The 25,834-nt window shown below is 54.7% G+C and overlaps 1 protein-coding gene across 3 annotated transcripts in view; it reads left to right on the top strand.

Moving 5' to 3' along the window:
• RANGAP1 (Ran GTPase activating protein 1) overlaps positions 1-24,715 on the top strand; it is a 32,377-nt gene extending 7,662 nt beyond the window's left edge. For 2 of the 3 annotated variants that reach the window (XM_047866851.1, XM_047866849.1), the window contains exons 3-16: positions 1,270-1,397; positions 4,304-4,363; positions 7,562-7,741; positions 10,459-10,593; positions 13,326-13,484; positions 14,731-14,844; positions 15,264-15,363; positions 15,450-15,534; positions 16,529-16,715; positions 17,655-17,774; positions 19,793-19,895; positions 21,091-21,179; positions 21,437-21,558; positions 23,658-24,715. In XM_047866851.1, coding sequence (XP_047722807.1) covers positions 1,270-1,397; positions 4,304-4,363; positions 7,562-7,741; positions 10,459-10,593; positions 13,326-13,484; positions 14,731-14,844; positions 15,264-15,363; positions 15,450-15,534; positions 16,529-16,715; positions 17,655-17,774; positions 19,793-19,895; positions 21,091-21,179; positions 21,437-21,558; positions 23,658-23,727 — 1,652 coding nt within the window. In that variant the 3' untranslated portion in view covers positions 23,728-24,715. The remainder of the gene's footprint in view (positions 1-1,269; positions 1,398-4,303; positions 4,364-7,561; positions 7,742-10,458; positions 10,594-13,325; positions 13,485-14,730; positions 14,845-15,263; positions 15,364-15,449; positions 15,535-16,528; positions 16,716-17,654; positions 17,775-19,792; positions 19,896-21,090; positions 21,180-21,436; positions 21,559-23,657) is intronic. The other variant, XM_047866850.1, reaches the window with a different exon arrangement.
• Positions 24,716-25,834: the final 1,119 nt, after the last annotated feature.

Genomic DNA, 25,834 nt, shown 5'->3' with positions numbered 1-25,834 from the left:
CAAGCACATGATGGAAAAAGCATAGAATCAGCCATAATCCCAGCACGTAGAGAAAACTGTTTGAACATTGGGTTTCTATCCTTTTAGACCTTGAAAAGAGGGTGGGCGGGGAGGCGGGGAGGGAGGGAGAGAAAGAGAGAGAGATAGAATACATTTTATCTTTTTGTTTTTATTTATTTTTTAAAAGTTCATTTTGGGGTGCCTGGGTGGCTCAGTCTGTTAAGTGGCCGACTTCGGCTCAGGTCATGATCTGGTGGTCCCTGAGTTCAAGCCCTGCGTCAGGCTCTGTGCTGACAACTCAGAGCCTAGAGCCTGTTTCAGATTCTGTGTCTCCCTCTCTCTGACCCTCTCCCATTCATGCTCTGTCTCTCTCTGTCTCAAAAAAAAATAAACGTTAAAAAAAAAAAGTTTATTTTGAGAGAGATTGTGTACACACGTGCAAGTTGGAGGTGGGGGGGCGAGGGGGCGGGGAGAGAATCCCAAGCAGGCTCCTTGCTGTCAGCACAGAGCCCCATGCGGAGCTTGAACTCACAAACCGTGAGATCATGACCTGAGCTGAAATCAAAAGTCGGACGCTTAACCGACTGAGCCACCCAGGCTCCCCGTATGTATTTTTTAATAGGTATAATATTTTACATGTGTGGTCAGACCAAACACCAGTGGAAAACCTCATTATTCACTTACCACTATAACATGAGTATTTTCCAAGTCAGGTAAACACCTGTGTCGCCATTCATGATGACGGCAGCGTAACCGTATAATGTATCCCAGTGAATTAACCTGTTCTCTGCTGATGGGCGTTTAGCTTGTTTGGGATTTTTCGTCATAACAAAAACAATACAGTAATGAGCACCCCACGCATGAATCCTGTGACACTGACAGCCTTCATGTGGTTGTACCCCTGGTCCTCTGACTTGGACGCTGTTTTCCTGCTTGGAAAACACCCCCCATGCAGAGAGCCTCCGCACACACCACCCATAAAGTGCTTCAAGCCCCTTTGCCCTATGCGGCCTGTTTCTTTCCTCCTTTGTCTCCCAAGCCTTCCATACACCTGCCTCCTTTAACACTCACTGCAGAGGAATTGTTTTTGTAGCCGTGTTCCCTGGTAGAATGTGAGCCTGTCCAGTCTCCTTTGCAAGCCAGGGCCCAGCACACAGCAGGCATACTATGGCTGTTGGAATTGTGAGTGATGAGGTAGTGGCCGGGCTCTCTTCTGCCTCAGTTATTGGTGATTCCAGAATCTAAGGTTCTGTTCTTTGGTCCTTCCAGCCAAAGATGTGATTAAAGAGATCGAAGACTTTGATGGCTTAGAGGCTCTGCGCCTGGAGGGCAATACGGTGGGCGTGGAGGCAGCCAGAGTCATCGCCAAGGCCTTGGAGAAGAAATCAGAGTTGAAGGTAAGATTTGCAGGGCGAGCAGGCCCAGACTGGTTGGGGCTAAGCTTCCGCTCAGGCCACCACAACCCCTGCCTATGTCTAGACCCTTCTAGGGTCCTGCCTTGTTGGCAGTCACCATGAACAGCTCCTCTTGTTGCTCTGGCCTCCCGGTGCTGGCCAGAGCCCCTCCCTCTCCCTGCATGATATGTCCACTTGGGTCCCCCAGTAACAGATACGAATGTCAGGTTTATCCAGTAACATCCATGAAAGATAAAGGGGAAAGAAGCGGAACTGGACAGAGAGAGCCTAGCCCCACTTTAGGGGAGTCCCATGAAATTCCAGTCCTTCAAAATGCTCTGTGAGAAGAGTTGGGGTATCATGTGTTTAAAACGTCAGGAAGGTGTCCCTGCACGCTCTCCATTCCCGGGAATCCTACTGTTTATTAGCACATTAAAGCCTCTGCAGAGCCACGAGGGAGAGCCCTACTTTCCCAACTGCAAATGGTGCTCAGTGCCTGTGGGACCAGGCTTGTGCTGGGCTCTTCTGCACATGTCATTTAATCCTCACTGCACCCTGGGGAATAAAGACTGGGTCCCTTTTGTGAGTCAAGGGAACCAAGGCTCAGAGGAGCTGAGTAAACACCCCAGGATCCTAATGCTGACAAGTAGCCCAGCCACATGGCACACTCTCAAGTCCAGTGCTCTTTCCCAGCCCCACTGTGCTTTCTGAAGGGAAGGAATGCAGGGCCAGGGCCGGCAGAGCGGGTTTGCCCAGTGAGGACCTAGAGCTAGTTCGTGAGGTGGCCTTGCTGTTGTTTCCTCAGGAAGATGGCGGTCAGGTTAATAGCCAAGCCGTTGGCTGTTTCTTCTCTTCGGCCCAGTGCCTGTTGTTTTCCTGAGCATAAGCTGGGACGCTGTCCTGCCAAAGAACTCAACCCACCCCAGCGACCAGTGAAGGGGCAGGAATGGAGGAGCTGTGGCCTGGGCCCGGAGGCCACACGAGCTGTGCTTTGACATCTGAGGTCTGGGTTTGAGCCCTGGTACCACCACCTTATCTGCGTTATGTGCCCTTGCACCAAACTCTGCTCTGAGTCTGGGCTCCTCTGTAAAAGGGTTTTCTTCCCTGTGAGTTTGCCTCGGTGACCAGGCTTGTGCAGGCTTGTGTCGTGAGAGAGCTTGGCCATCAGGAGTGCCTTGTGCATCTTGTCATCCTGTGCAGACCTAGCGCCTTGAGTCGCTCCGCCCAGCATCTCAGCTCTGCGCGTGCAGGAGGGAGCCGGGGTTGGGTCAGGGTCCTGGTTGCAGGGGTGTTCTGGGCAGGGGTGCTGATTCGAGTTAAGATGTTACCACCCTTCTTGCAACACAGGCAATAAGCTAGGTCTTGACAGATGAGAAAAGTGTGGTCCAGGGTCAGACATCTCAGGAGTGAGGCGGGATCGGAGTCCAGATAACAACAGCCCAGCATCATAACTGCTCTGCGGTTACTACTGCTCACTTAGAGATTGTTGAGGCCAAAAGCTTCATTCCAAAGAGGGGATCCCAGGGGTCAGAGACTGGGCGGGGTGAGTGGCAGGCCTGGAGTCAGCTAAGATGGAATTGGAACCTAGTCCTTGTGCTCCAAATCCCCATGCTGACCCTTGACCCATCAGACATGGGTTTGGGAAGCTTCGGGGTAAGGTGCCAGTTGTTAGGGTTCTGGCGCTCAGGCTGTGGCTGCCTGTCCTGGCCCTGAGCACCGGTCTTCAGATGTGACTCACTGAGCCCACCCATGTAGACTGCCCCCCCCCCAGCCCCGCCCCCCCAGGCCCTGCGGGTGTTGATTTGTTTACTGGAGGCCTTGAGAATTCTAAGGAAACCAGTTTGCCCAGTACTTAAGGTTCGATTCATTTAGTTCAGACATTTCAAGGACTGGATTTTCAAGGGAAAGTTGCTTTGGGTTCCATCATTCCCAGGATTGGCCCAGGAAAGGCTGGAGCTGCCTGAGTTGATATTTTGGGTGGACATAGCAACCAGAGTTGAAGGGTAAGGCTGTGTGCTTGGAGCTTTTAAACTCTGCTGGCCTATCATAGAGCCGCCGCCTTGGTGCCATTACCTGATATTTTGTTTAAATCAGCTCACTTTGATGTCATGTAAAAGCAAACATCCCTTCTGTAAATGTAAAGTGCTTTTCCTTACCATAAAGGAAACAAAATAGCGTTATTAAATTCTGGTTTGACGCATTGTCCCCTCTTGAGCTTGAGTCCTGCTCATCCTTTTTTCAAAGGCAGATGAGCAAGGAGCAGAGAGGTGGGCAAGATCCACCAGCCCCAGAGCAAGGCTACCTTCTGGAGGTGATCAGAGGGTTGAAAAGAGCCTTGAAGGGTGTGTGGCTGGTGCTCTCCCTGTCAGTAGAGCATGAGACTCTTGGTCTCAGAGTCATGAGTTTGAGCCCCCCATTGGGCATAGAGATTACTTTAAAAAAAAAAAAAAAGCCTTGAAAAATTAGTAACTTCCTGGCTACTGGATCCTATATTGCTTATTTTCTGCCCCTGCCACCCAAATCCTGACATGTGTTGCTTCACCCACAGTGTATGGGGAGACTGATGTTGGAAACGAGCACTGGGCCAGGAGTCTGGCATATTGGCCCTGGTCCTGCCACTGCCCTGGGCCTGGGGCCGGTCTTTTCCTTCTCAGCCTGGTTTCTCTCCTGGAAAACGAGAGGATTGGGCCAATCAGGTTTTCCTGACAGTTCTGCTGAGCCCTGTATGGCCTTTGGGGGCCGCCAGGTTCCCCCAACTTCCGCCAGAGCTGGGCCAGCTTTTTGCTGAGGAAACTCAAATTAAAAATTAAAAAGCATTGTAACTGTCAGTGGTCCACGAGGGTGAGGTGCTACCTGCAGGCCACCTCTGAGGGGCACCCCTAATGCTTCTCTTCCTCCTCCTTCCAAAGCGATGCCACTGGAGTGACATGTTCACAGGGAGACTGCGGTCTGAGATCCCACCAGCCCTGGTAAGTGCACAGTCCGCTGCTCCCCTCCCCTGGGCGCAGGAGCCCCTTTAGCAGTTCCCAGGGCTTTTTTTTCACACTTTTGTCCACACTTTCTTCACCCTGTGATGAAGATGCTGGAATAGAAGCCAGGGGACCACAGCATCTGTCTTGTGTCCTGATGGGCAGGTGGGGGTACAGGTGAGAATGGAGACTCGAGGCCTAGTGATAGGAGGTACAGCAGCGCCCAGGGATTCCAGGGTTCATTCCTGAGCTTCGTGGTTTCACCCTCACCGCAGATCTCACTCCCTCCGCTCTTACTCCTCTCTTGGCTTTGCACTTCCCTGTGCTCCCCATCATGCCCTTCTGTGGCCCCCCCCATCTCCCCCTGGGCCCTCCCTTTCTCCATACCACTGTTTTTGCTTTGGTTCTCATCATGGGTGGCTTCCATCCACACTGTTTTCCATTTCCCCGTTCCTGGGGCTCAGCTTGGCTCGGGTCAGGTTCCCAGCCTGGGGTTCGGTGGGTGGGGTGAGAGGGGGCATCACTGAGCAGAACGTGGCTTGCCTGGGGCTCAAGGGAAAGAGGCAGGGCTGGTAATAGGCCGCCTTTCAGTAACATGGGGCCTAGTACATGAGATGCCTTCACGGTGAGGTTCTTGGTCAGTTATTTGTTGTGACCATCTGTGTTATGGGGTCTCTCACCCTGATTGTGCAGGCTGCCTTCTCAGTCCTCCGCGCCTCTAGTCAATGCAGGGGTTCCTGAGGTGCCCATGTACCAACTTCATTTCTAAAGCACCTCACTCTGGGGGAACCTGGCTCAGTGGAGTGTGTGACTCTTGATCTCAGGATCGTGAGTTCAAGCCCCATGTTGGGTGTAGAGTTTACATTTAAATGAATGCATAGATCTATAAACAAATATATTAATAAATAAATTTACATAATAATAATGGGACACCTGGGTGGCTCAGTCGATTAAGTGTCCAACTCTTGATTTTAGCTCAGGTCATTATCTCCTGGTTGGCGAGATCAAGCCCTGAGTTGGGCTCTGTGCTGTCAACTTGGGATCCTCTCTCTGCCCCTCCCCTGATCTCATGTGCACAGTGTGCTCTCTCTCTCTTTCTCTCTTGAAATAAGTCAATATTTAAAAAATAATAAAGCACCTTGGTCTGGTAAACAACTAAAGGTGATTCAGGAAGTGACAGGTGCCCTAATGGGGACTCCAGAGGGAGGGCTCCTCTGTTGGGGGATTGAGGAAGCCATTGAGGAGCCGGTTAAGTTACCATCCTCAAAGGGTGAACAAGAACCAGGTGAAGGTAGAATTTAGAGTATAAATTTCATGAATTCATTTGGAGGTTTGTATGTAAAAGGATTGAAAGTTAGAAGAGGTTGGGATGCCTGGGTGGCTCAGTCAGTTGAGCGTCCGACCTGACTTCGGCTCAGGTCATGATCTCATGGTTTGTGAGTTCGAGCCCTGCATCAGGCTCTGTGCTGACAGCTCGGAGCCTAGAGCCTGCTTTGGATTGTGTGTCTCCCTCTGCTCCTCCCTTACGCACTTGCTCGCGCTCTCTCCCAAAAATAAATAAACATTAAAAAGAAAAGTTAAAAAAAGTTAGAAGAGGGAGGGAAGAAAACATACTTGTTGGATACGAACTGTGGGTCCCTGTGTGCATTATTTTACCTGAATTTTAGCATTTAAGTTTCTCAATTTTTTTTAAAGTTTATTTTGAGAGACTGTGTGTGTGTGTGTGTGTGTGCGTGTGTGTGTGTGTGTGTGTGTGTGTGTGTGTACAGACACACGGGTGGGCAGAGAGCAAGAGGGAGAGAGAGAATTGCACGTTAGACCAGAGCCGGATGCGGGCTCAAACTTATGAACGGTGAGATCATGACCTGAGCTGAAACCAAGAGTCAGACTCTTAACCAGCTGAGTTACTCAGGCATCCCAAGTTTCTCCATCTTTAAAGGAGATATTCTTATCTCCGTATTACCAGCAACAAGAGTGAATCTTAGAAAGGCAGATAAGAGAATTTGGAGTCGGGGAAAGGCGTGAGATGCAGGGATGGTGGAGCAGACACAGAGGGTTCAGCAACTCTGACTGCTGGAGGGCTGGAGGTCCTCGGCGCCAGATGGCAGGGGCGTGGCCTTCTCCCAAGGTTGGGGCAGCCAGAGAATGGCCCTCTGTTGCTGAGTCAGTGGTGGGGAAGACAGTGGAAACTGCCTCAGCTATCCTGTCCGTGGCCTGGGCAGGGACGGTGTCTCTTGCTACCCCCTGCCCTCCACTGGGAACCGTGTGCATGATGAGTGCCCCGCCTGTTTCTGCCCCCAGTTTCTGGTAGAGCCTCCTCCTCACCCATCTCCTGGGGAACTGTAGGTATCCCCAGCCCAGCAGGTTCCCAGGAGAGCTCAGTGTCTCCATGCCACGTCGGTCCTGGGCTGTGGCTCGGAGACAGGCACCCATCTGCCCGGTGCCCGCCAGAAACCCCGGAGGCCTCAGCGGTGCCTGCCTCCCTCCTGCACATCCTCTGAACGCCCAGCTTCTGCAGGTCTTCCTCCCTCTGTGAGGCCTGTGACCTGGGGCTCATGTCTCCCATCTCCCACCACGCTGGCCAGCCAGCTTCCTCCTCTGCTGCCTGGATCACTGTCTCATGCTCCTGGGCGGGCAGTCGGCATATCCGGCATCCCTCTGCACATCAGTGTGCCCTCCTCAGACTTGGAGGATGTGTCCTCTCTGTCCCTCACCCACCTCAGAGCCCTTTGCTCTCGGGCTTATAGGGTCACAGTCCTTGGCCTAGTGTTCGGGGCGCTTGCCTGATTTGACTCCTCCCTTTCCTTCCAGCCTCAACCTCTTCTGGAGTCCTAGACACACAGTAGGCTGCTTCACGCCTGTGTCTTTGTTTATGTTCTTTTGTTTGCTTATGTTTGTGTTTTTACTGTTGGCTGGAATCGCCTCATCTGTGGTTAACTGATTCTCATCCAGCCTGAGCTCATATGCCACCTTCTATAGGAAGCCTTTCTTGACCACCCCCATGTATACCAAGCCCCACGCCCCACCTGAATTGGGAGCCCTCTTCAGGGTTTCCAGTCCTGGATATAAAATAGGGACACCTCTGTACTGAAACGGTCTGTGTCTCTGCCTGGGTGCCCCCTGAGGGCAGGGGTCCTGGCATAGAAGCAACATCTGGTGGGTGTCTGTGATTCTGAGATGAGCCCTTTCTGTGCCCAGACCTCACTAGGGGAGGGACTCATCACAGCCGGGGCGCAGCTGGTTGAGCTGGACCTGAGCGACAACGCGTTTGGGCCTGACGGCGTTCGAGGCTTCGAGGCCCTGCTCAAGAGTTCCGCCTGCTTCACCCTTCACGAGCTCAAACTCAACAACTGTGGCATGGGCATCGGAGGTGGCAAGGTGGGTGTGGCGGGCCCTCCCGCATGTGCCTGTTGTCCCTCACCCTTCTTCCCTCCTTGCCTGGTCTCCTGCTGCGTTTGCATCCATTAGAAATATGTGCCCTTGGCCACCATCTGGGATGGCTGGGTTGTTGTTTTTCTCTTCAGAGGAGAAAGGCCTCAAAGGCAGCTGCCTGTGGCCAGTGGGGAGAGGAGGTGGAGGCCTGGAGGGCGGGGTTGCCAAGCAACCGTTCCCCGGTTCTCGGTGTTGTCTTGGCAACACAGAGGCAGTGTCGCATACATGTTCGACCTGCTGGCTCTGCAGAGTGCAGGGCTTGGGCATCCCAGACTCGCTGTGCCCTCAGAACAGCTGGCAGAGCCACGTGAGGTCCAGTGTGTGCACGTGGGGGAGGGAACCCAGGAAGAGAAACTGCTTGGGCCTGGGCACAGCTCACCCTCTTCCTGGACAGGGCCCCCCCGCCCCGTCCTCCCAACCAGTTGGGCTGGTCAGCACAGAAAGGCGTGTCTTCTCTTCCCAGAACCTGTACTGGGGGAGCCCGGCCTTATTCTCTTTTCCGTCGTTCTGGCTCCTTTAGGCCCAGATACCAGAAAGACCAATTCCCATCCTCCCTACCTCCATTCACATTCTGAACAAAAGAAGAAAAGGGTTGGGACACAGGGACTACAGCGACTGGGGACATCTTTTTGAAGGTGTGTTAAATGCACACCCTCGTTCTCCCACTCACGCTGAAATGGGGAGTGATGCTCTTCCCAGTCTTCCAGTTAACTGGACTTGGGTCAAGCCCCCAGATGGCGTTGCTAGGGTGGGACTAATGTGGGATTCGGACCTGCTTCCATGCACCCATCAGAGCAGCAAGGGGAGCTTGTGTTGTGCTCACAGTGTCCCAGGCTGAGGTCCCGGAGCGGCGTCCCCTGGAGGGGGTGCCTGTTGCCTCTCGCCCCCTGGGAGGGAGATTTGGGGCATGCTCCCAGCTGTCTCGACCTGCCCCCCCACAGTCTAATTGGGCAATAAGCCGTGCATGTGTTAAGACATTAAGGTGTTGACATCAGCACAGAAAACAGGTCCAGCCCAACCTAGAGTAGGGTGTGCTGGGGGAGCCGGACACCTGCCTGTAATCTGCCTCAGCCTTCCATTAGCTGCCTACTGCTGTGCAGCGTCGGGGGGGACTGAGCTTCCAGAACTGGCTGTCAGGTATTGCCCTTACTTCAGCACGTGGGACGGCCCAGGGAACACAACAGTTTGAACCCAGGGGCCTCCTGGCGGGAGCAGCCCCGCTCCACTCTCGAATGTGGTTTGTACTTACCTTTACCTTCCTCACCACTCATTCGGTGAGAGCTTTTTGTCTCATCTCGTGGGTGCCGGCCTTGCTGATCTGAACCTCCCGGGGGCCGCAAGCACCAGGGTCTCCGGGTCCTTCAGGATCTGTTCCCTCCAGCTGGAATGCATTCAGTGTGGCCAGTGTGCCACGCACATGGGAATTGGAGGGGCCTCGAGGATTCACGTGGGAATGAGACATAGCCCTTTACTTGGAGCTCTTCAGACCCAGAGTCCCCAAGCTGGACTCTTGTAGGAGCGATGACCTCACCACGGTGACTCCAGAGGGAATTGGGGAGAATGGGGGGTGCTGGTACAGTTGGCTGCCTCCTCTGCAAAGGTTCCTCAGGACGCTGGTTGGTGGCGGAAGTCCACAGTCTCTACTGAGCATGTGCACGGCCCACCGCATCAGGAGTCAGGCTGGTGGTGGCTCCCAGGGACAGAGAGCTGTGCAGGCAGGCTGACCTGGCTGTCAGTTGCAGCTCTGATGCATATTTGCTGTGGGACCGTGGCCAGCTCGGTTACCTGTCTGAGCCTCGGCTTCCTTGTTTATAGTTGAAAGCCAATACCCCTTGCTCCCAGGCTCATCTTGAGGTTGAAATGAGGTGCAAGAGGACCCTCGTTGAGCGTGCTGATGGCCTGTCGGTGCTGTGGAGACATCGCTTCTCTCCTGATGCCCTTCTTGTGAATCTTTTATGTTTTATTTACTGTGGTGTCTCTGATTCCCAGCAGCCAGCCAGTATTTTTTAACTCTTGGCTCTGTTGGTATCACCCATGTAGAAGCCACCTCCTGGCACCACCTCAACAGCAGGACAAACTGGGTTTCCGGTTTTTCCTCCCAGCAGCTGAGACCCTGCCGTGGGTGGCTGGCCTGGGCACAGGCATGTGTCCGATGAGTGTGGCAGGGCCACGGTCTCAGCCAGCTCCCCTTAGGCGTTGGGGGACATGCAAGAGATGCCAGACGATTTAGGTTCTGGTCCAGACTCAGCCACTTGCTTACCGACTAGAGGAATGTTTCTGTCCCTCCTGGAGCCTGAGTTTCTTTAGCCAGAAAGTGGGAATCACGATGGTCCCCATCTGACAGGGCATCTGGCAGTAAAGTGAGCTGACTGAAGCACCTTCCCTAGGACCTGTCTTTCAGTTGACCTGTCCATGTTGGTGTCTCCCTTCCTGCCAGGTCTCTATCTCCCCGTCTCTAACAGGCACAGGGTGGTGGGACACGCAAGTGAAGTGGAATATGGGAAAGCCCTTCGTTGTAAGCTGTGGGTGCTGGCACACGTGCAGTACGGCCACGGTGCTCACGAGCAGTTCTTGTCCCCGTGTCCACCGCCAGTAGGCGGCATGGGAGGTTGAAGACCAGGCCTCCTGCCTCAGGGCTGGGCCCCTTGCCTTTTCCCCCACAGATCCTGGCAGCGGCTCTGACTGAGTGTCACCGGAAGTCCAGTGCCCAGGGCAAGCCACTGGGCCTGAAGGTCTTCGTGGCTGGCAGAAACCGTCTGGAGAACGATGGAGCCACTGCCTTGGCGGAAGCTTTCGGGGTGAGGCTTTTAATCCTGGTCTGCATCCCTACTCTGGAATTGAGCTGCGAGGCCTAGGGCGAGCCGCTTCCCCTCTGAGCCTGCTGGCTCATTCTGCAGTGGGGCAGAATGCCTGTGATGTGTCTGAAAAGCCACCCCATCCAGCACTGCAAGTGAATTGGTAGTGGCTCCTGGAATCCTGTTTGAGAAGATTGTGTGTGGCTCTGATCAGTGAGCGAGGTCTGCCTGGCTCAGATATGGGAGTCAGGGGTGCCAGAGCAGCGAGCAGGATGACAGCCTGGCATGACGTCGGCCTGGGCTCCCTGAAGGTCAGTGTCTCTGCCTCTAGTGGGTGGGGCACAGAGATGGAGTGAGCCCTCAGATTTAGCCTTGAGACGGAGGTGGGGGGCAGTGGCACAGGTGCCCTTACCCCCTACTCCTCTCCTTCCACTCTCCTCTCTCCTCATAGCTGCCCTGGTGCCCTGCCCCCTCCCCTGACACTGTTGAGATCTTGACTGTGAGCTCCGGGAGAGGGCCACCCCTACCCCATGGGGCTGGGAACGTTGGAGTCTGTCTTTTCACTTCATGTAAATGTTTTCTGTGGTAGACAGTATCCTAGCGGTATTAATTGTATTCAGGCCACAGCGACATTCCCCATAGTGTTGCTACTTAAGACGGTCTACCTGGTGGAGTGCCTGCCTCAGGCAGAGAGTGAGAATAGTGGGGGACAAGTGCCTTACTGGACCCCGGGCTGCAGGAGAGCTCTTGCTGCCTCTGGAGCCGGAGGAGCCTAGTTACCGTCCTTGTAAAGATCATGACATTAAAGGTTACGCCTTCTCTGCGCCCCTTCCCTCACCTTGCTGTCCCCAGTGTGGTGGGTGGGAATGGGGATGTGCTGTGGTTGTGCTAAGCATCAGATGTCCTTCTGTGCTCTTGGACTTGGGGTCCGTAGGATGCCTCTAGTCTGTGGATAGAACCCAGGGAGTCTTTGAACGTGGATGGGGGAAGATTGCATGATTATTAACACTAACGTAACTAAAATGTAGTGGTTTTTTTTAATTACTTTACTTTGAGAGACAAAGTGCAAGCGGGGAGGGGCAGAGAGAGAGACTGAATCCCAAGCAGCCACCGCACAGAGCCTGATACGGGGCTCCATCTTACGAACTGTGAGATCATGCCCTAAGCCACCCAGGTGCCCTTAAGATGTAGTGTTACCTTCAGTTGTGAAAGTAGACGATAAGCCTCAGCTGCTTTAGAAATGCCCACGATTGGGCACCTAGGTGGCTCAGTCGGTTAAGTGTCTGACTTCAGCTCAGGTCATGATCTCAGGGTTCGAGAATTTGAGCCCCGCATCGGGCTCGCCTGCTTCAGATCCTTTGTCCCTGCCCTCTCTGCCCCTCCCCCTCTTGCACTTTGTCTGTCTCTCTCAAAAAATAAACTTAAAAAAAATAAAGAGAAAAGAGAAAACACCCGCCCGTGATTGTGTTGATGGTAGAAATCACAAATGTTTTCACGTGAAATAGTTGTACAGATCTACAGAAACGTTTCTCATGCGGTACCGTCACAATAACTGCAGACTTGCCCCGAGGTGCTGTTGTTCAGTGCCTTTGTAATACGGTGAACGCATATTACTACAGTACACCTTTGGGGTTTTTTCTAACTATTTTGAGGATTGTCTTCCAGTTGAGTTGATTTCCTTTGTAGTCCTATATAATTTGTTTTAAAATTATTAAACATGCTAAGAAGGGTGCCAGGGGTTTTACCAGACCGCCGGAAGGGTCTGCGGCACAGAAAATACTGAGCAGCCCTGACCGGTAGTGTTTCTCAGTTGGCCTGCTTGTATTTGCTTGTGAACCCTCTGCGCTGTTCTGGTACCCTGGAACAACGAAAGGCCCCTAGTTGGAGAGTTCTTGCAGGCCTGGCTTCAATCCTTGGTGGAAGCGGAGAGTGGGGCATGGGCTCCTTCAGAGCTCAGAAACTGGTGGAATGTAGACAGGAAGGTGTTGTTGATAGTCCAAATGACGGACGCCATGATAGTGAAAGGACAGAGTGCTCTGGGGATACAGGCAGAGCACCGGCCTGTGCCTGGGGTGGGGGTGGGGGCATCCTGGAAGCCCTCCTGGGAGAGGAGGTATCCAAAATGAGAGGTATATAGGAAGACTGCATAGGAGTCAGTCTACCAAGAAGATGCCAACAAACAAGGACACAGAGTGTTCCAAGCAGAGAGAAGGGAGGTGTCAAAAGGTTGGGATGAAGAAAGGCTAGGTGGTTGGGGAAGACCTCGCCCCCTAGAAAAGGAGGTAGATGTGGGGTACCAGTCGTACCGTGTGAACAGGGCAGGAGAGCCCCAAGAAAGACAGGCCCAGTGGAGCTGCAGTGTGCAAAGAAGGACCAGGGCAGACTCCTGGGCCAACACCCAGGGTCCTCCCTGTGTGGAGGACGCCAGACCCAGAAACTTGTGTTCTGTGCTGTGTGACCCTGCACAAGTTACTTAGCCTTTCTGATCCCTAGTCTTTGTCTGGTGGAGTTCCTAATCCCAGGTCAGTCTCCCTCATGAGGCTATGGAGGGGATCAGATACAGCCATGCCCAGAGTTCTGCTTTGAGATCACCCAAAATATCCGTGGACAAGCCCGTGCCCAAGTGGATGGCAGCCTCTCCCCGTATCTAGTGTGTAGTGCCACCTTCCTACCTACTGGATGTCCCTGGAGCTCGGGAGCCCACCACTCTGCTCTGTCCCTCCTGCCCCTCACAGATCATCGGGACTCTGGAGGAGGTCCACATGCCACAGAATGGGATCAATCACCCCGGTGTCACTGCCCTGGCCCAGGCTTTCGCCATCAACCCCCTGCTACGGGTCATCAACCTGAACGACAACACCTTCACTGAGAAGGGCGCTGTGGCTATGGCCAAGGTGAGGCGGGAGTGGCAGGGTCAGAGAGCAGTAAGCAGGGTCTGGCTGCTGCCTTTCTTTTGTTTTTTAAACTTATTTATCTATTTTGAGAGGGAGATAGCAAGGGAGGAGCAAAGAAAGAGAGGGAGAGAGAGAATCCCAGACAGGCTCCACACAGAGCCCACTGTGGGGCTCAAACCCATCAACCATAAGATCATGACCTGAGCTGAAACCAAGAGTTGGATGCTTAACCGAGCCACCCAGGTGCCCCTGGCTGCTGCCTTTTTAATGCACGTATCAGCAGGTGAGCTGCTCTGCCCACCCACCGGACGTGTACCTCATGGGTACGTTACAGAACAGGCCATGTGTCAGAAGCTTACCTGCGCTCTCTTTGGGCAGCTCTGAGTGTCCATACTGCCTTCCTCCTGAGCTGCCTCTGTGTAAACCCAGCTGTTGGTGCTGGATTAGTTCTCAGAATCTGCATGGAAGATGGTTCCAGCCCGACTGCTTTTCTCATTGATTCTTTGATCAGCTATTTATCGAGCCCTGTCCAGTGCCCAGCCCTGTGCCAAGTGTGGGCCATGCAGAGTTGAGTCAGACTCTGCCTTCAAGGAGTCCCTAATTCATGGAGGGAGGGGAGAGGCCTGTGACAGCGCGGGGCTGTGAACGTAGGGCTGTTTGGGTGTCAAGACCTCGCTGGACCCTAAGACTCCACAAAAGCCTAGTCCTGCTGCTGTGGGGGATTGGCAGAAGCATCTGCAAGTGTAGGGAAAGTACAGGAAGTTCAGATCAGACTTAGGGCAGGCTTCCTGGAAGAGGTCACATTTTGGCCAAGTTGTATAAGACAAATGGACCTTGGACAAACGGGTGTTTCAGGCGAAGGGATCAGCAGCACGGGAGAGGGTCCTGGTTTGAAACAGGCAAGGTTCAGGAGGTGTCTGAGGGTCAGACGATAGGAGAGGGAGGCAAAAACTCGTGGCCTTGCTGATTCTGAGGCTCTCCCATGAGTAATAGGCAGCCATGCAGTGTTTTAAGCTAGCGTGCAACTTGGTCAGATTTATGCTTCAGGAAGGTTCTGGATAGAACAGAAGTAGAGTGGAGGGAGGTTAGCCAGAGGCCAGGAGGTGACAAAAGCTGGTGAGGTGCTGAGAAGGCCAGACTGGATGGAGGAGGACAGTGTGGCGGCTGACACGGGGTGTGCCGTTGGCCCTCAGAGGGCTGCTGGGGGGCCTACACCCTCACCCTGGCCTTTGCTTCCTCCTCGCAGACGCTGAAGACCTTGCGGCAGGTGGAGGTGATCAACTTCGGGGACTGCCTGGTGCGCTCCAAGGGTGCTGTCGCCATTGCAGATGCCGTGCGCGGGGGCCTGCCCAAGCTGAAGGTGCCGGCGCCACCCGTGTCTTCCCCTCGGGCCTGGGCTTCCCCCACACTCGGGGTTGCCGCCGTGGGTGGCAGGGGTGTGGTCTTTAAGGCCAGGTGGGCCTGGGTTTGTGGCTCAGCCCTGCCACATCTCTCTCATTTTGTGCAATTCTCTTCACCTGTGTGACGTGAGCCGCAGTTTCATCGTTTTGGAAATGGGAGGAGGGAGCAATGGAGGTCATCATAGCATAGTGTAAGAGAGCGCCTTGAGTACCTGGTGCATCGCTAGCTAACTGGCATTATTATTATTGTCGCTGTCACTGTGCCCAGCTGGAGCTCAGAGCCTGCCTTACCCTCCCTTGGGGAAAACAGGCTTCAGAGGAGAACGTGGTCTCCTGGCCTGTGATTCTGCTGGCCTCTACTCCTTTCTCTTATTTTCAGGAGCTGAACTTGTCGTTCTGTGAAATCAAGAGAGATGCTGCTCTGGCCGTTGCTGAGGCCGTGGCCGACAAGGCTGAGCTGGAGAAGCTGGACCTCAATGGTAATAGGAGTGGTGGCCTTGGCCCACGCCTGCCGGGCGGGCCCTGCTGCCCATCCTGACGCTCCGTTCCTCCTCTCCGCGAGCAGGCAACGCGCTGGGAGAAGAAGGCTGCGAGCAGCTCCAGGAGGTGCTAGACGGCTTCAACATGGCCAAGGTGCTGGCCTCCCTCAGGTAGGGAGCTGTGGGCTGTGGTTCTCCTTTTATTCATTTAGGAGCCATTGTTTGAGCCCCTCCTGTATGTGTCAGATGCTGTGCGAGGCATCAGGGGCGCAAGGATAAGACAGTGAACGTTTCTGACTCGTGGGACTTCATTCTGGCTGGACGGGCGGCCAAGAATGATTAAGTTCCTGTATGTTCAGAGACAGTGAAGGTCTGAGAGTGGTCACCCTTTGGAGTGGGTGAGGTGGGGAGGCTTCTGAAGGGATGACCTTTGGTCTGAGCTGACAGATGGGGTAGAGTAGCAGTGAGGTCAGGGCGGCGATGGGGGTGTGGAACCAGACTTGGAGACAGAGTTCAGAAAGGAGGAGGTTGACGCAAGAGAGCAGGGAGTTCAGGGTTTGCGGAGCCACATGGGCTGTGGCCATGGCCGTGGTGGCAGGGCTGCCTCCTCCGTGTGGGTGGGAGTCAGTTTGCGTCATCAGCACCTGCTCCCTCTGGCCTTCTGGCCCCCAGGTTGGCTTCATTCACCTGTCAGACCCTCACTTGTGTCCCCTCAGTTCTATGCCTGTGTTGCTGCTAGGAACTGGGGGCTCAGATGGCCTTGAGGGGCTCACAGTCCCAGAAATCCCCATCCCCCCCCCCCCCAGCCACAGCTTCCTGTGAGCAGTGAGATACAGCGTCTCAGCCTGGGCAGTATTCATGCCAAGCCCTGGGCCTCAGCTGTGACGGACTGTTCTCTTCCTTTTCTGTCTCCCCAGTGGGGGACTACGGGCGAGGGTGGATATGTGGTTTCTCCGTGTTCACAACATGGGCTTCCCTGGGTGATGAGAGTTGGATGATGGGCTCCCTGGTGACCCACATGCCCTCACCCTGGGAGCAGCGGCGCCCCCATCCTCTGTAGGCTCCCTCCCACCTGATTGGGGTCTGTGGGTTGTGGAGCCAGGCCTCAGAGCCAACATGGGCCTCTGGGCAGGGAGGGTCTGCTTTAGCCAACTCCCCTCTGCAGTGACGATGAGGGTGAGGATGATGAGGAGGAGGAGGAGGAAGAGGAGGAAGAGGAGGAGGAAGAGGAGGAGGAGGAAGAAGAGGAGGAAGAGGAGGAGGAAGAGGAGGAGGAGGAAGAAGAGCCACAGCAAGGGCAAGGAGAGGAGTCATCCACACCATCAAGGAAGATTCTGGACCCAAACAGTGGAGTGAGTTCCTTGTCGTTTGGCAGGATCAGAGCCCTGGTTCTCGAATATGAAGTCCTGGGACATCTTCACGGGGGCGGTGGGTGTGGAATCCACTTAAGTACATTGGGTGCAAACTATTTTTGAATGCGCACCCCTGTAAGTGAAAAAGGAAAAGTCATCCCAATATAGCTGTATTCATCCATATTTATATTTATCCCAGTACAGATGCGTTTATTCACTTACGCATCATGATGTGATTATAGCATATATGACGCGGCTGTACCGTTTAGTATGAAACATACATAAATATCTCTAAAAGAAGAGAGTAAAAAATAGGCATAAATAGAAATTCTTTTCCTACCCATCTTGGCGACCTGCAGGGACAGCCCCCCCTTCTGGAGACTGGTCCAGCTTGAACACTCGGTGTCCCTTCGCCTCGCCAGGAGGGCTGGTGGAGTCAGGGCTACCGTGTCCTTTTCCTCATAAGCTCCTGACTAAAAACTCTGGCGAACCACAGGTTGGACGAGGACCCCCACACTCATGTTGAATTTCACTTTTTCCCTGGTTTATGGAAGCATTTCGACAAGTGGCCAGACACTTTCCAGTTTTTAGTTTTTCTCTGGGCACCTCGCTAGCAGTGCTTATCCGGGCTAGACTCCAGTTCCTGGTGGGGTCCACTTTGGCCCCCACGCACTTCTTACATCACTTCTGGGACGTCGTATGTCCTGGCAAGGAGGCGCCTGGCCTAAGGAGGTGGCTTGCCCCCATCCCAGAGGCTCCCATGCTAGGAGCCAGCAAGGGCCGGCCTCTGCGGGCCCCTCACCCTTTGGGGGCTGCACGTGAGTGGGAGGAAGAATCCAAGACTCTGAGCCTTGACTACCTAGAGCGAAGGTTGCATGTTCTGGGTGAGGAGTCTGGGTTCGGACCTCCACAGAGCCACCTGTGCCGCCTGTCCCTCAGGAGCCAGCTCCCGTGCTATCCTCCCCGCCTCCTGCAGACGTCTCCACTTTCCTGGCTTTCCCCTCTCCAGAGAAGCTGCTGCGCCTTGGGCCCAAGAGTTCCGTGCTGATAGCCCAGCAGGTAGGCGGCCACGCTTCCAACCTCTGAGCCCAGCGTGCCGTGGAGATGGGGACGAGCAGAGCATGGGATTGGGAGGGGACACTGTCAGCGGGAGTGGGGACTGCCAGGTGCGTTTGTTTAAGTGTTATTTATTTATTTATTTTTCGACATCAATAGGCAAATTTATTGGTGGCAAGAAATTCCAATCAATACTAATCAGGCTCAGCTGGCCCACTTTTCCTTGCTGTTTTTTCTTTAACTTGTTTTATTTTTTATTTTTCTAAATTTACATCCAAATTAGTTAACATATAGTGCAACAATGATTTCAGGAGTAGATTCCTTAGTGCCTCTTACCCATTTAGCCCCTCCCCCCTCCCACAACCTCTCCTGTAACCCTCAGTTTGTTCTCCATATTTATGAGTCTCTTCTGTTTTGTCCCCCTCCCTGTTTTTATATTATTTTTGTTTCCCTTCCCTTATGTTCATCTGTTTTGTCTCTTAAAGTCCTCATAGGAGTGAAGTCATATGATTTTTGTCTTTCTCTGACTAATTTCACTTAGCATAATACCCTCCAGTTCCATCCACGTAGTTGCAAATGGCAAGATTTCATTCTTTTTGATTGCCCAGTAATACTCCATTGTATAGATATACCACATCTTCTTTATCCATTCATCCGTCGATGGGCATTTGGGCTCTTTCCATACTTTGGCTATTGTTGATAGTGCTGCTATAAACACTGGGGTGTGTGTGTCCCTTCGAAACAGCACACCTGCATCCCTTGGATAAATGCCTAGTAGTGCAATTGCTGGGGTGTAGGGTGGTTCTATTTTTAGTTTTTTGAGGAACCTACCTACTGTTTTCCAGAGTAGCTGCTCCAGCTTGCATTCCCAAGTGTTATTTATTAAGTGGTCTCTGTGACCCACATGGGGCTCGAACCCACGACCCCGAGATCGAGTTGCATACCCTTCCTTCAGACTGAGCCAGCTAGGGCCCCTCCCCCACATTTAAAAAATACACATAAATGTGTGTGACCAGTGTATCTGTCAACCTCCAGAAGTGGACCCCGCCACCGGGAACACACTTGGGCTGCAGGAAGAGCAGGCCTGCTGCACCTAGTGACACCTGGGGCATTTTCCCAGCACACTCGTGTGCACACACCTAGGCTTGCTTCCTGTGTTCTAGAACAGCTGTCCTGCCCAGGGCTCCTGTGGAGGTCATGTGCTTTAGTGTGCCCTTGCTCCCGCCTCACTCGTTTGTTGGTTCGCTGGCTTGTTCATCCATTTGTTCGCTTCCTCATTCCCTGATTCATATTGAGGTGACTGTTCAGTGCCTCCTGTCGGCTAGGCACTGCTCCGAGTACTTAGACATGGTTTCATTATGTAACCCTCTGGGCAGCCCAGAGCGTAGACCCTGTTACGCTGGGTTACACCTGAGACAGCAGGGTTTCAGAGAAGTTAAATGATAAATACAGAGAAATAAAATGTGTCCGCTCTCAGAGCTGGCTTGGCCTTTTGGCTGACTTCCTTTTCATGTTTTCTCTGTTTCTTTCCCTGACAAATGAGATTAAAGGCCCACTTTTTCATGTAATACCATTCGCCATCTCCTGTGTCAGGAACCATGCCTGCTACCCCAGTGAGTGGATATAGCACTCAGACACTGTTTCTGGACATTCACGTTGCTTCCACCTGTCTCCACCCCAGTGAAGTTAGGTGAAGTTAAATTTCCTTGTGTTGAATGACGTCTAGCCTATATCCTGGATTATTTTGTTCAGGTTAGATTATAAGAAGAGGAGCACTGGGTCACGGGAATAACCCATTTTAATACTGATGCACTCCCCCTGTATGCTTTGCATACCTGCCATGGACCGGACCATGCTTGGCTCGAAGGGGACAGTGTGGGCGCGAGGCAGGACCCATCTTTGCCCACCAGAGGCCCGTGTCTCACCAAGGCCTCTTCCAGCCAAGCCAGCAGCAGAGTGCAGGCACATCTTCCCTGGGGCTCTGGCCCCTGGTGACTAGCCATTGTCTCTTGTGTTCTCAGACTGACACATCTGACCCGGAAAAGGTGGTCTCTGCCTTCCTGAAGGTGTCGTCTGTGTTTAAGGATGAAGCCACAGTGAGGACAGCAGTGCAAGATGCAGTAGGTAACGTGGGGTGGGCGGGGCACGGATGGCCCTGCCTTCTTGCTGCATCAGGGCTCAGATGACATTTACGGTGGCTGGAACCCCTTGTTCCAACATTAAAGTATGTACTGCTCTCCACCCCCTCCTACCTATTTTGTTGGGTTCCTGCCACGGAGTAGGCTGGCTGCTCTCCTATTTTTTGCAGATGGGGCAACTGAGGCCTTTCCAAAGCCATACAGTTACATACAGTTAGAACTCAGCCAGGCGTGTGCTGTAGGAAGACCAGATAGTCACAGCCCCAAGGCCCTGATGGGAGCAGTCCTCTCAGAGGAGAGGCCATGAGAGAGCTGAGCTTGTGTCCTCACCTGAGCCTCTGCACACAGTCCCCTCCACCTGCAACCCTGGAGGATGCCTGCTTTCCCCATTTCTTTCACCAGGCTTCCCAAGATCTCTGGTCCTGTCATGACTCTCCCTTACTACCCCTTTCCCTGTTACCTCCATCACAGCACCTGTCACCTTCCACTTGACCACGCATGTCTGAGCTCTGCAGTGTGGTCAGACTTGGGAAGGCAGACAGGGAAGGAAGGGCCCAGCACGTGGAGAAGGGTAGAGAGGAGTGGAGAAACGTGATGCTTTCTCCTGGATTGGTGCCCTGTGGGTGGCATCGAGGCAGGAGGGTCAGTGGCGAGCAAGGCTGGGTAGGCTGGCGAGGCCCAGACGGAGTCACTAAGTCTGCTCCCTGAGGTCCCATCCCCATGAGCACTGATGGGAACAAGTAACCTGAATTGTTTCCCAGAACAGCCTAGCACGGAAGTGTGTGCCCACACGGTGCCTATAGACCCTCGGCCACTCCTTCCCCTCCCTTCTCTGCTCATTCCCCCTCACCTCTACAGAACCGCTGAAATCTCCCCCAGGGTGATCTGCCTCACTTAAACTTGCCCCCTGCCTGCCCCGCCTTGGTTGTGCAAGGTCCCCAAGCCCTTTTGCGGTGTGTGAAGTCAGCATGAGAAGGACAAGGTGTCACAGCTGGTAGGTTGAGCCCTTCTCCTGGCTGTCCCCTCAGCCTGGGACCACGGTTTGCTGCCCTGTGCTCACCTGATCAGTGCAGAAGAAAGGACCCAACCTGTGTGTGCCAGAGCTACGTGACCTTGGCTGGTGACCAGCCATTTGCTGCCACAAACTCATTTGTGGCCCCATTGCTGCTTCTGTCTTGCAGATGCCTTGATGAAGAAGGCCTTCAGCTCATCCTCCTTCAACTCCAATGCTTTCCTCACCAGGCTTCTCATCCACATGGGTCTGCTCAAGGTGCAACTTCAGGGGAGGAAGGGAGTACACCTGCCCACCCACCCACCCTGTCTCACACCTTGAGTCCTGTCGGGGGACCTGTCACCCACCCTGTCTCTGGGTCTGCTTAAGCAGCCTCGCCTTGGTGATGGGATTCAGCTTGACCTTGGCCATGGGGCTCTCTGGGCAGGGGGCTGGTGGTGGAGACCTACAGCACCCCAGACCCCGGTGGCCCTGTAGCTCACTCACCCTGTTTGTGCTCTGTGTTCCCCTTACAGAGTGAAGACAAGGTCAAGGCCATTGCCAACTTGTATGGCCCTCTGATGGCATTGAACCACATGGTGCAGCAGGACTACTTCCCCAAGGCCCTCGCACCCCTGCTGCTGGCATTCATGACCAAGTGAGTGTGCCCTCATTGGCTCACACGGCAGCCGGTTCCGGCGTCTGCAGGCCCCTCGTCAGTGCAGGCTTCCCTGGCCTGCACGTTCAGGCCTATGAGAGACCCTCATGCCTCCTGGGCTCTCAGCATCCATGTTTCAGTCTCTCCTCCCCTGTGCCAGGCTGAGGACAGGGGGCTCAGGAATAGTGTCTTTTCCTGAGAGAGAGAACGTGGAAAGGCCCCTATTTTCCAGACGAGGAAACAGCACAGGAGGGGAGGAGTTTGCCCATGGTCGCCCTGGTGCTCAAGGTCCTGTACTCCGGGATGTCTCTGCGAGCAGTTCTGTGTCCATTCTCTCAGCTACAGGGCTGAGGCTGAAGGGGCCTGTCACACCCGTCTTCCGCAGCCACAGGCCCCTCCCCTGCGAATGCCAAATGCCCAGAGACCTGGAAATCTTGGCCGTGTCCTGGAGGAGGGTCCTGGCTCCTGGTGGGGCAGTAGCCATAGCTGGATAACAAGGAGCTTTCAGACTCCAGTGCCCACCAGGGATGAGTCAGAAGGCTTGTCCCCTGCTCTCACTGGGGCCCTGTGTAGCCCCAGCCGACCTCTGGCCCTCCTCAGGCCTCAGTCTTCCCATCTGCCCCACCAAGTTGCTGAATGAGGTGGTCTCTGGGGGCTCTGACCACCCGTACTTACCGTGAATCCGGTGCTTTGGGAGGGAAGTGGGAGTGAGGCAGGAGAGAGACAGAAACTCCCCCTCGCCTTGGCGGGGGGGTGGGGTGACATACGTGTGGCTCGTGCCATCGGGTCGTGCCTGGGTGTGTGAAGCGTCGGGGGTGGTCTGGCTCAGGGCACAGTGAGGAACGCTGGCTGGCTTCTGGGACTGTTCGCACCGTGGCCTCTCCGCCACCGCGGCATCTTGCGGTTCCCTGCGCACAGCACTGCCTCCTCAGGCCTCACGCTCTCGCATGTCTGCCCACCTGCCTGCCTCCACACCTGCCCCTCGCCACTGCGGCTGCCCAGGCCACCCATTCTGTTGCAGGTGGACTGGCCCGAGTGAAAAGCCGGGCTGAGGGGTGCCAGGCGGGCTCAGTCGGCGGCGCGTGCGATTCTTGATCTCGGGGTCATGAGTTTGAACCTCACGGGTGTAGAGCTGAGTGTGTGGCCCCTCTGCCAGAGTCCAGCGCGAGCCCTCAACCGTGGCCGCACGTCTCATGGCCCCGACTTCCCAGCAAGCTGCATTCTCCCCATGCCTGTTCCCACAGCAGGGGACATCGCCTTGACCCCAGCTCTTAGCTCGCTAGAGCATCTCCAGTCAATGGCCCTAGTCCCTGCCTTCCCCCCCCCCCCCCCCCCCCCCACATAAGTCCGGCTCCTTTTGTCCCCTTCAGCTTCTAGTCGGCGTTTTTCCCTTGGGCCGCCTTTTATTCTGAGAAGAAGCCCTTGCCCTTGTTGGTCTGTCACAGGTGCCTCCTTCAGCCGCCTGCCCGCCCTCAGTGCAGGCCTCGGTCTATACCACTTTAAAACGGGGATTTATAAAAGCTGTCCCTTAGATCTTCTTTGAGGTGACCGAGTGGCCTTGAAGTGACAGGCACATCTTTCCTCCCTCAACTCCTGGCCACATGGTGTGGGGTCTCACAGCTGCGCTAGACTAAGGTGTCTGTGGGCTGCGGGTCCTGGCTGCGCCCCACACTCGCCTGGTACCCTGGATGTCTTGCCCACGTTCTTCCTGTGTAGTGATGTTAATGATGTCAATGGTGACAGTGGCCAGCCCGTTACTCGTGAGGGCCCAGGTGGCACTGTAGGGTCTGTGAGGACGCCCTGGGAAGGGCTGCCTGGTGGAGAGCAGAGGCCTGCGTTCTGGCCAAGTCTGGGCTGAGCGGCCTTGGGTGTGCTGCCACCTCTGAGCTTCACCCCCCACTCCCGCCCGCCCCCGCCTCCTGGAAAAGTCGTCCTGAAAGTTAGAAAACTGGATGCTGGCATGTTTTTAGCCTCAGAAATGGCCCCCACTCCCTCTCCATAGGTGGGAAACTGGCCCCTGCTGCAGCCTGAACTCCCTGGGCCCCAGTGGTGTGTGTCGTGCCCTCCCACCCCCCGCACTGACCCTTCTTTCCCCACAGGCCCAACGGTGCCCTGGAGGCCTGCTCCTTTGCCCGCCACAACCTGCTGCAGACGCTGTACAAGGTGTAGATGCGAAACCGACCTCTCCCCACCCCTTGGCCTGAACCAGTGACTTGGGAAGGGACTCAGATGAAGGACTCTGGCCAGAGGCAGGGAGGGTGTTTGTCTCGCGCGTCATGTCAGTCCCTGAGTATGTGTGTCGGTGTGGTGTGTGTGCAGGTGTGTGCTTCCTGTTGGGGTTTGGGTTTTTAATGTCTCCCTGCTGGACTGTTCCTGGTCCCACTGGAGAGGAGCTGGCCCCCCCCCCGCCCCCCCCCCCCCATGAAAGGGCTGAGAGCTGCTCTGCCATTAAACTTGTTACCACCTGAGGGCGCTCTGCTGATGCGTGCCTCCAGTTCCAGGCCCTGTGGCGGTCCCCTCCCACCTTGCCTTCCTTACCCTTCTGGGCTGCGCCAGCGCCTAGGGAATTGCGGTCTGTGCACTGTCCCCTCCCTCTGTGCTGTGGCCGGGCTGTGCTTCATGCCCTGCCTGGGGCTGCTCACTTAGTGCTGCCTTTGCTTCCTGTCACTAAGCCCTGGTCCTAAAGCCATTGTCATCCCCGTCGTCCATCCCTGCTGTATTGATTTCTGCAGCCTGAGGGGCAGCGACTGCCACTGTCGTGGGGCTGTGGGGCAATCAGTAGAAGGCAAGGCCCTGGTTCCTGTGCCACGTGGACAGGAAGAAAAGCCAGTGGCAACACTGGGTGTCTAGGAGCAGGAGTCGCGGGTAGATGATGCTGGCTCCAGACCCATGGGGCCTGCTCCTGGCTGCTGAGATGTCTGTGACTGGCCCGAGGGCCACGCTGGAGGGGGCTCTTTGGCTGGCCCAAGTCTGTTCTCCGGCCCAGGGGCAGGGGCGGGGCCCACTGAGCGTGAGCTGCAGCTCGGTGCTCTTAAAGGACCCAGACAGGGTGGGGACTGGGCTGGAGCTGCCCCCTGACGCTCTGTGCTTTCCCCTTTGTGCTCTTTGTGTGTCTGGGCTGTGCCCGGGGCTTCACAAATAAAGTCATGTGTGGCAACTGTGGAGACTGAAAAGTCATTCAACCCTTAAGTGGGCGGTTCTCAGGGCCTTAATGCCCAGAGTCCCACCTCCGTCTGTATGGGGTTGTCCATCGCCAGAGGAGCTCCTGTGCCAGCCTTGTCCCGTGGGGCAGCCTCTCCTGCCCAGGCCCAGATGTATCCAGTTGTGCCAGCTCCCCTTTTAACAGCTGGCTGGTTGGTGCTCAGCAGGGGACAGCCATTCCTGGGGGCCAGGGAGGGTGGGAGGCCCTTCCTCTCTGGGCACTGAGGGCCCTGAATTGGGCCTGTTTCCATCTGCTCAGCACCATCTTACCCTTGACCTAGCCTTTGGGCTGCTGGCCCCTGCATCACTCCGTTTATGGACCTAAGCCAGACACTGTCCGGATTTTGCCACAGAACCCACTGGCTGCACAGTCAGGAGCCTCCTGGGTCTGTCTAGCAAGGTCACCTTGCAGGGTTGAGCTTGGCTGGGAAGCCGCCACAGGGTATCAGGCTCCAGGGCCTGGAATGGAGGGCACCTCCCTTGGGGGCCTTCCCTCCTCCCTTTGCTACACGTGGTACAAGGACAGCTAAGCAGACCCTCCTTAGGGCCCTCCTTAGACAGCAGGCACACTTGGGGAACCCGTGTCTCCCACAGGATTGAAGAGGCCCCTCCAAAGTTTCTTAGGGGACAGCGCTTCCTTCTTGGCTGTGCACCACTCAGGCAACATCTTTTTTTTTTTTATTGTTTTTTTTTTAATGTTTTATTTCTTTTGAGAGAAAGAGAGTGCGAATTGGGGAAGGGCAGAGAGAGAGGAAGACACAGAATCTGAAGCAGGCTCCAGGCTCCGAGCTGACAGCACAGAGCCTGATGTGGGGCTCGAACTCACAAACCGTGAGATCATGACCTGAACCGAAGTTGTCACTTAACCGACTGAGCCACCCAGGTGCCCCTTTAATGTTTATTTTTGAGAGAGAGACAGAGCATGTGTGGGGGTGGGCGCAGAGAGAGAGAGGGAGACACAGAATCCAAAGCAGGTTCCAGGCTCTGAGCGGTCAGCACAGATCCCGATGCGGGGCTCGAACCTGCAAACTGGGAGATCATGACCTGAGCTAAAGTCAGACACCTAACCGACTGA

The sequence above is a fragment of the Prionailurus viverrinus genome, chromosome B4, assembly GCF_022837055.1.
Source record: "Prionailurus viverrinus isolate Anna chromosome B4, UM_Priviv_1.0, whole genome shotgun sequence".
In the NCBI taxonomy this organism is placed as follows: domain Eukaryota; kingdom Metazoa; phylum Chordata; class Mammalia; order Carnivora; family Felidae; genus Prionailurus; species Prionailurus viverrinus.
This window is presented reverse-complemented; position numbering and strand designations above follow the sequence as displayed.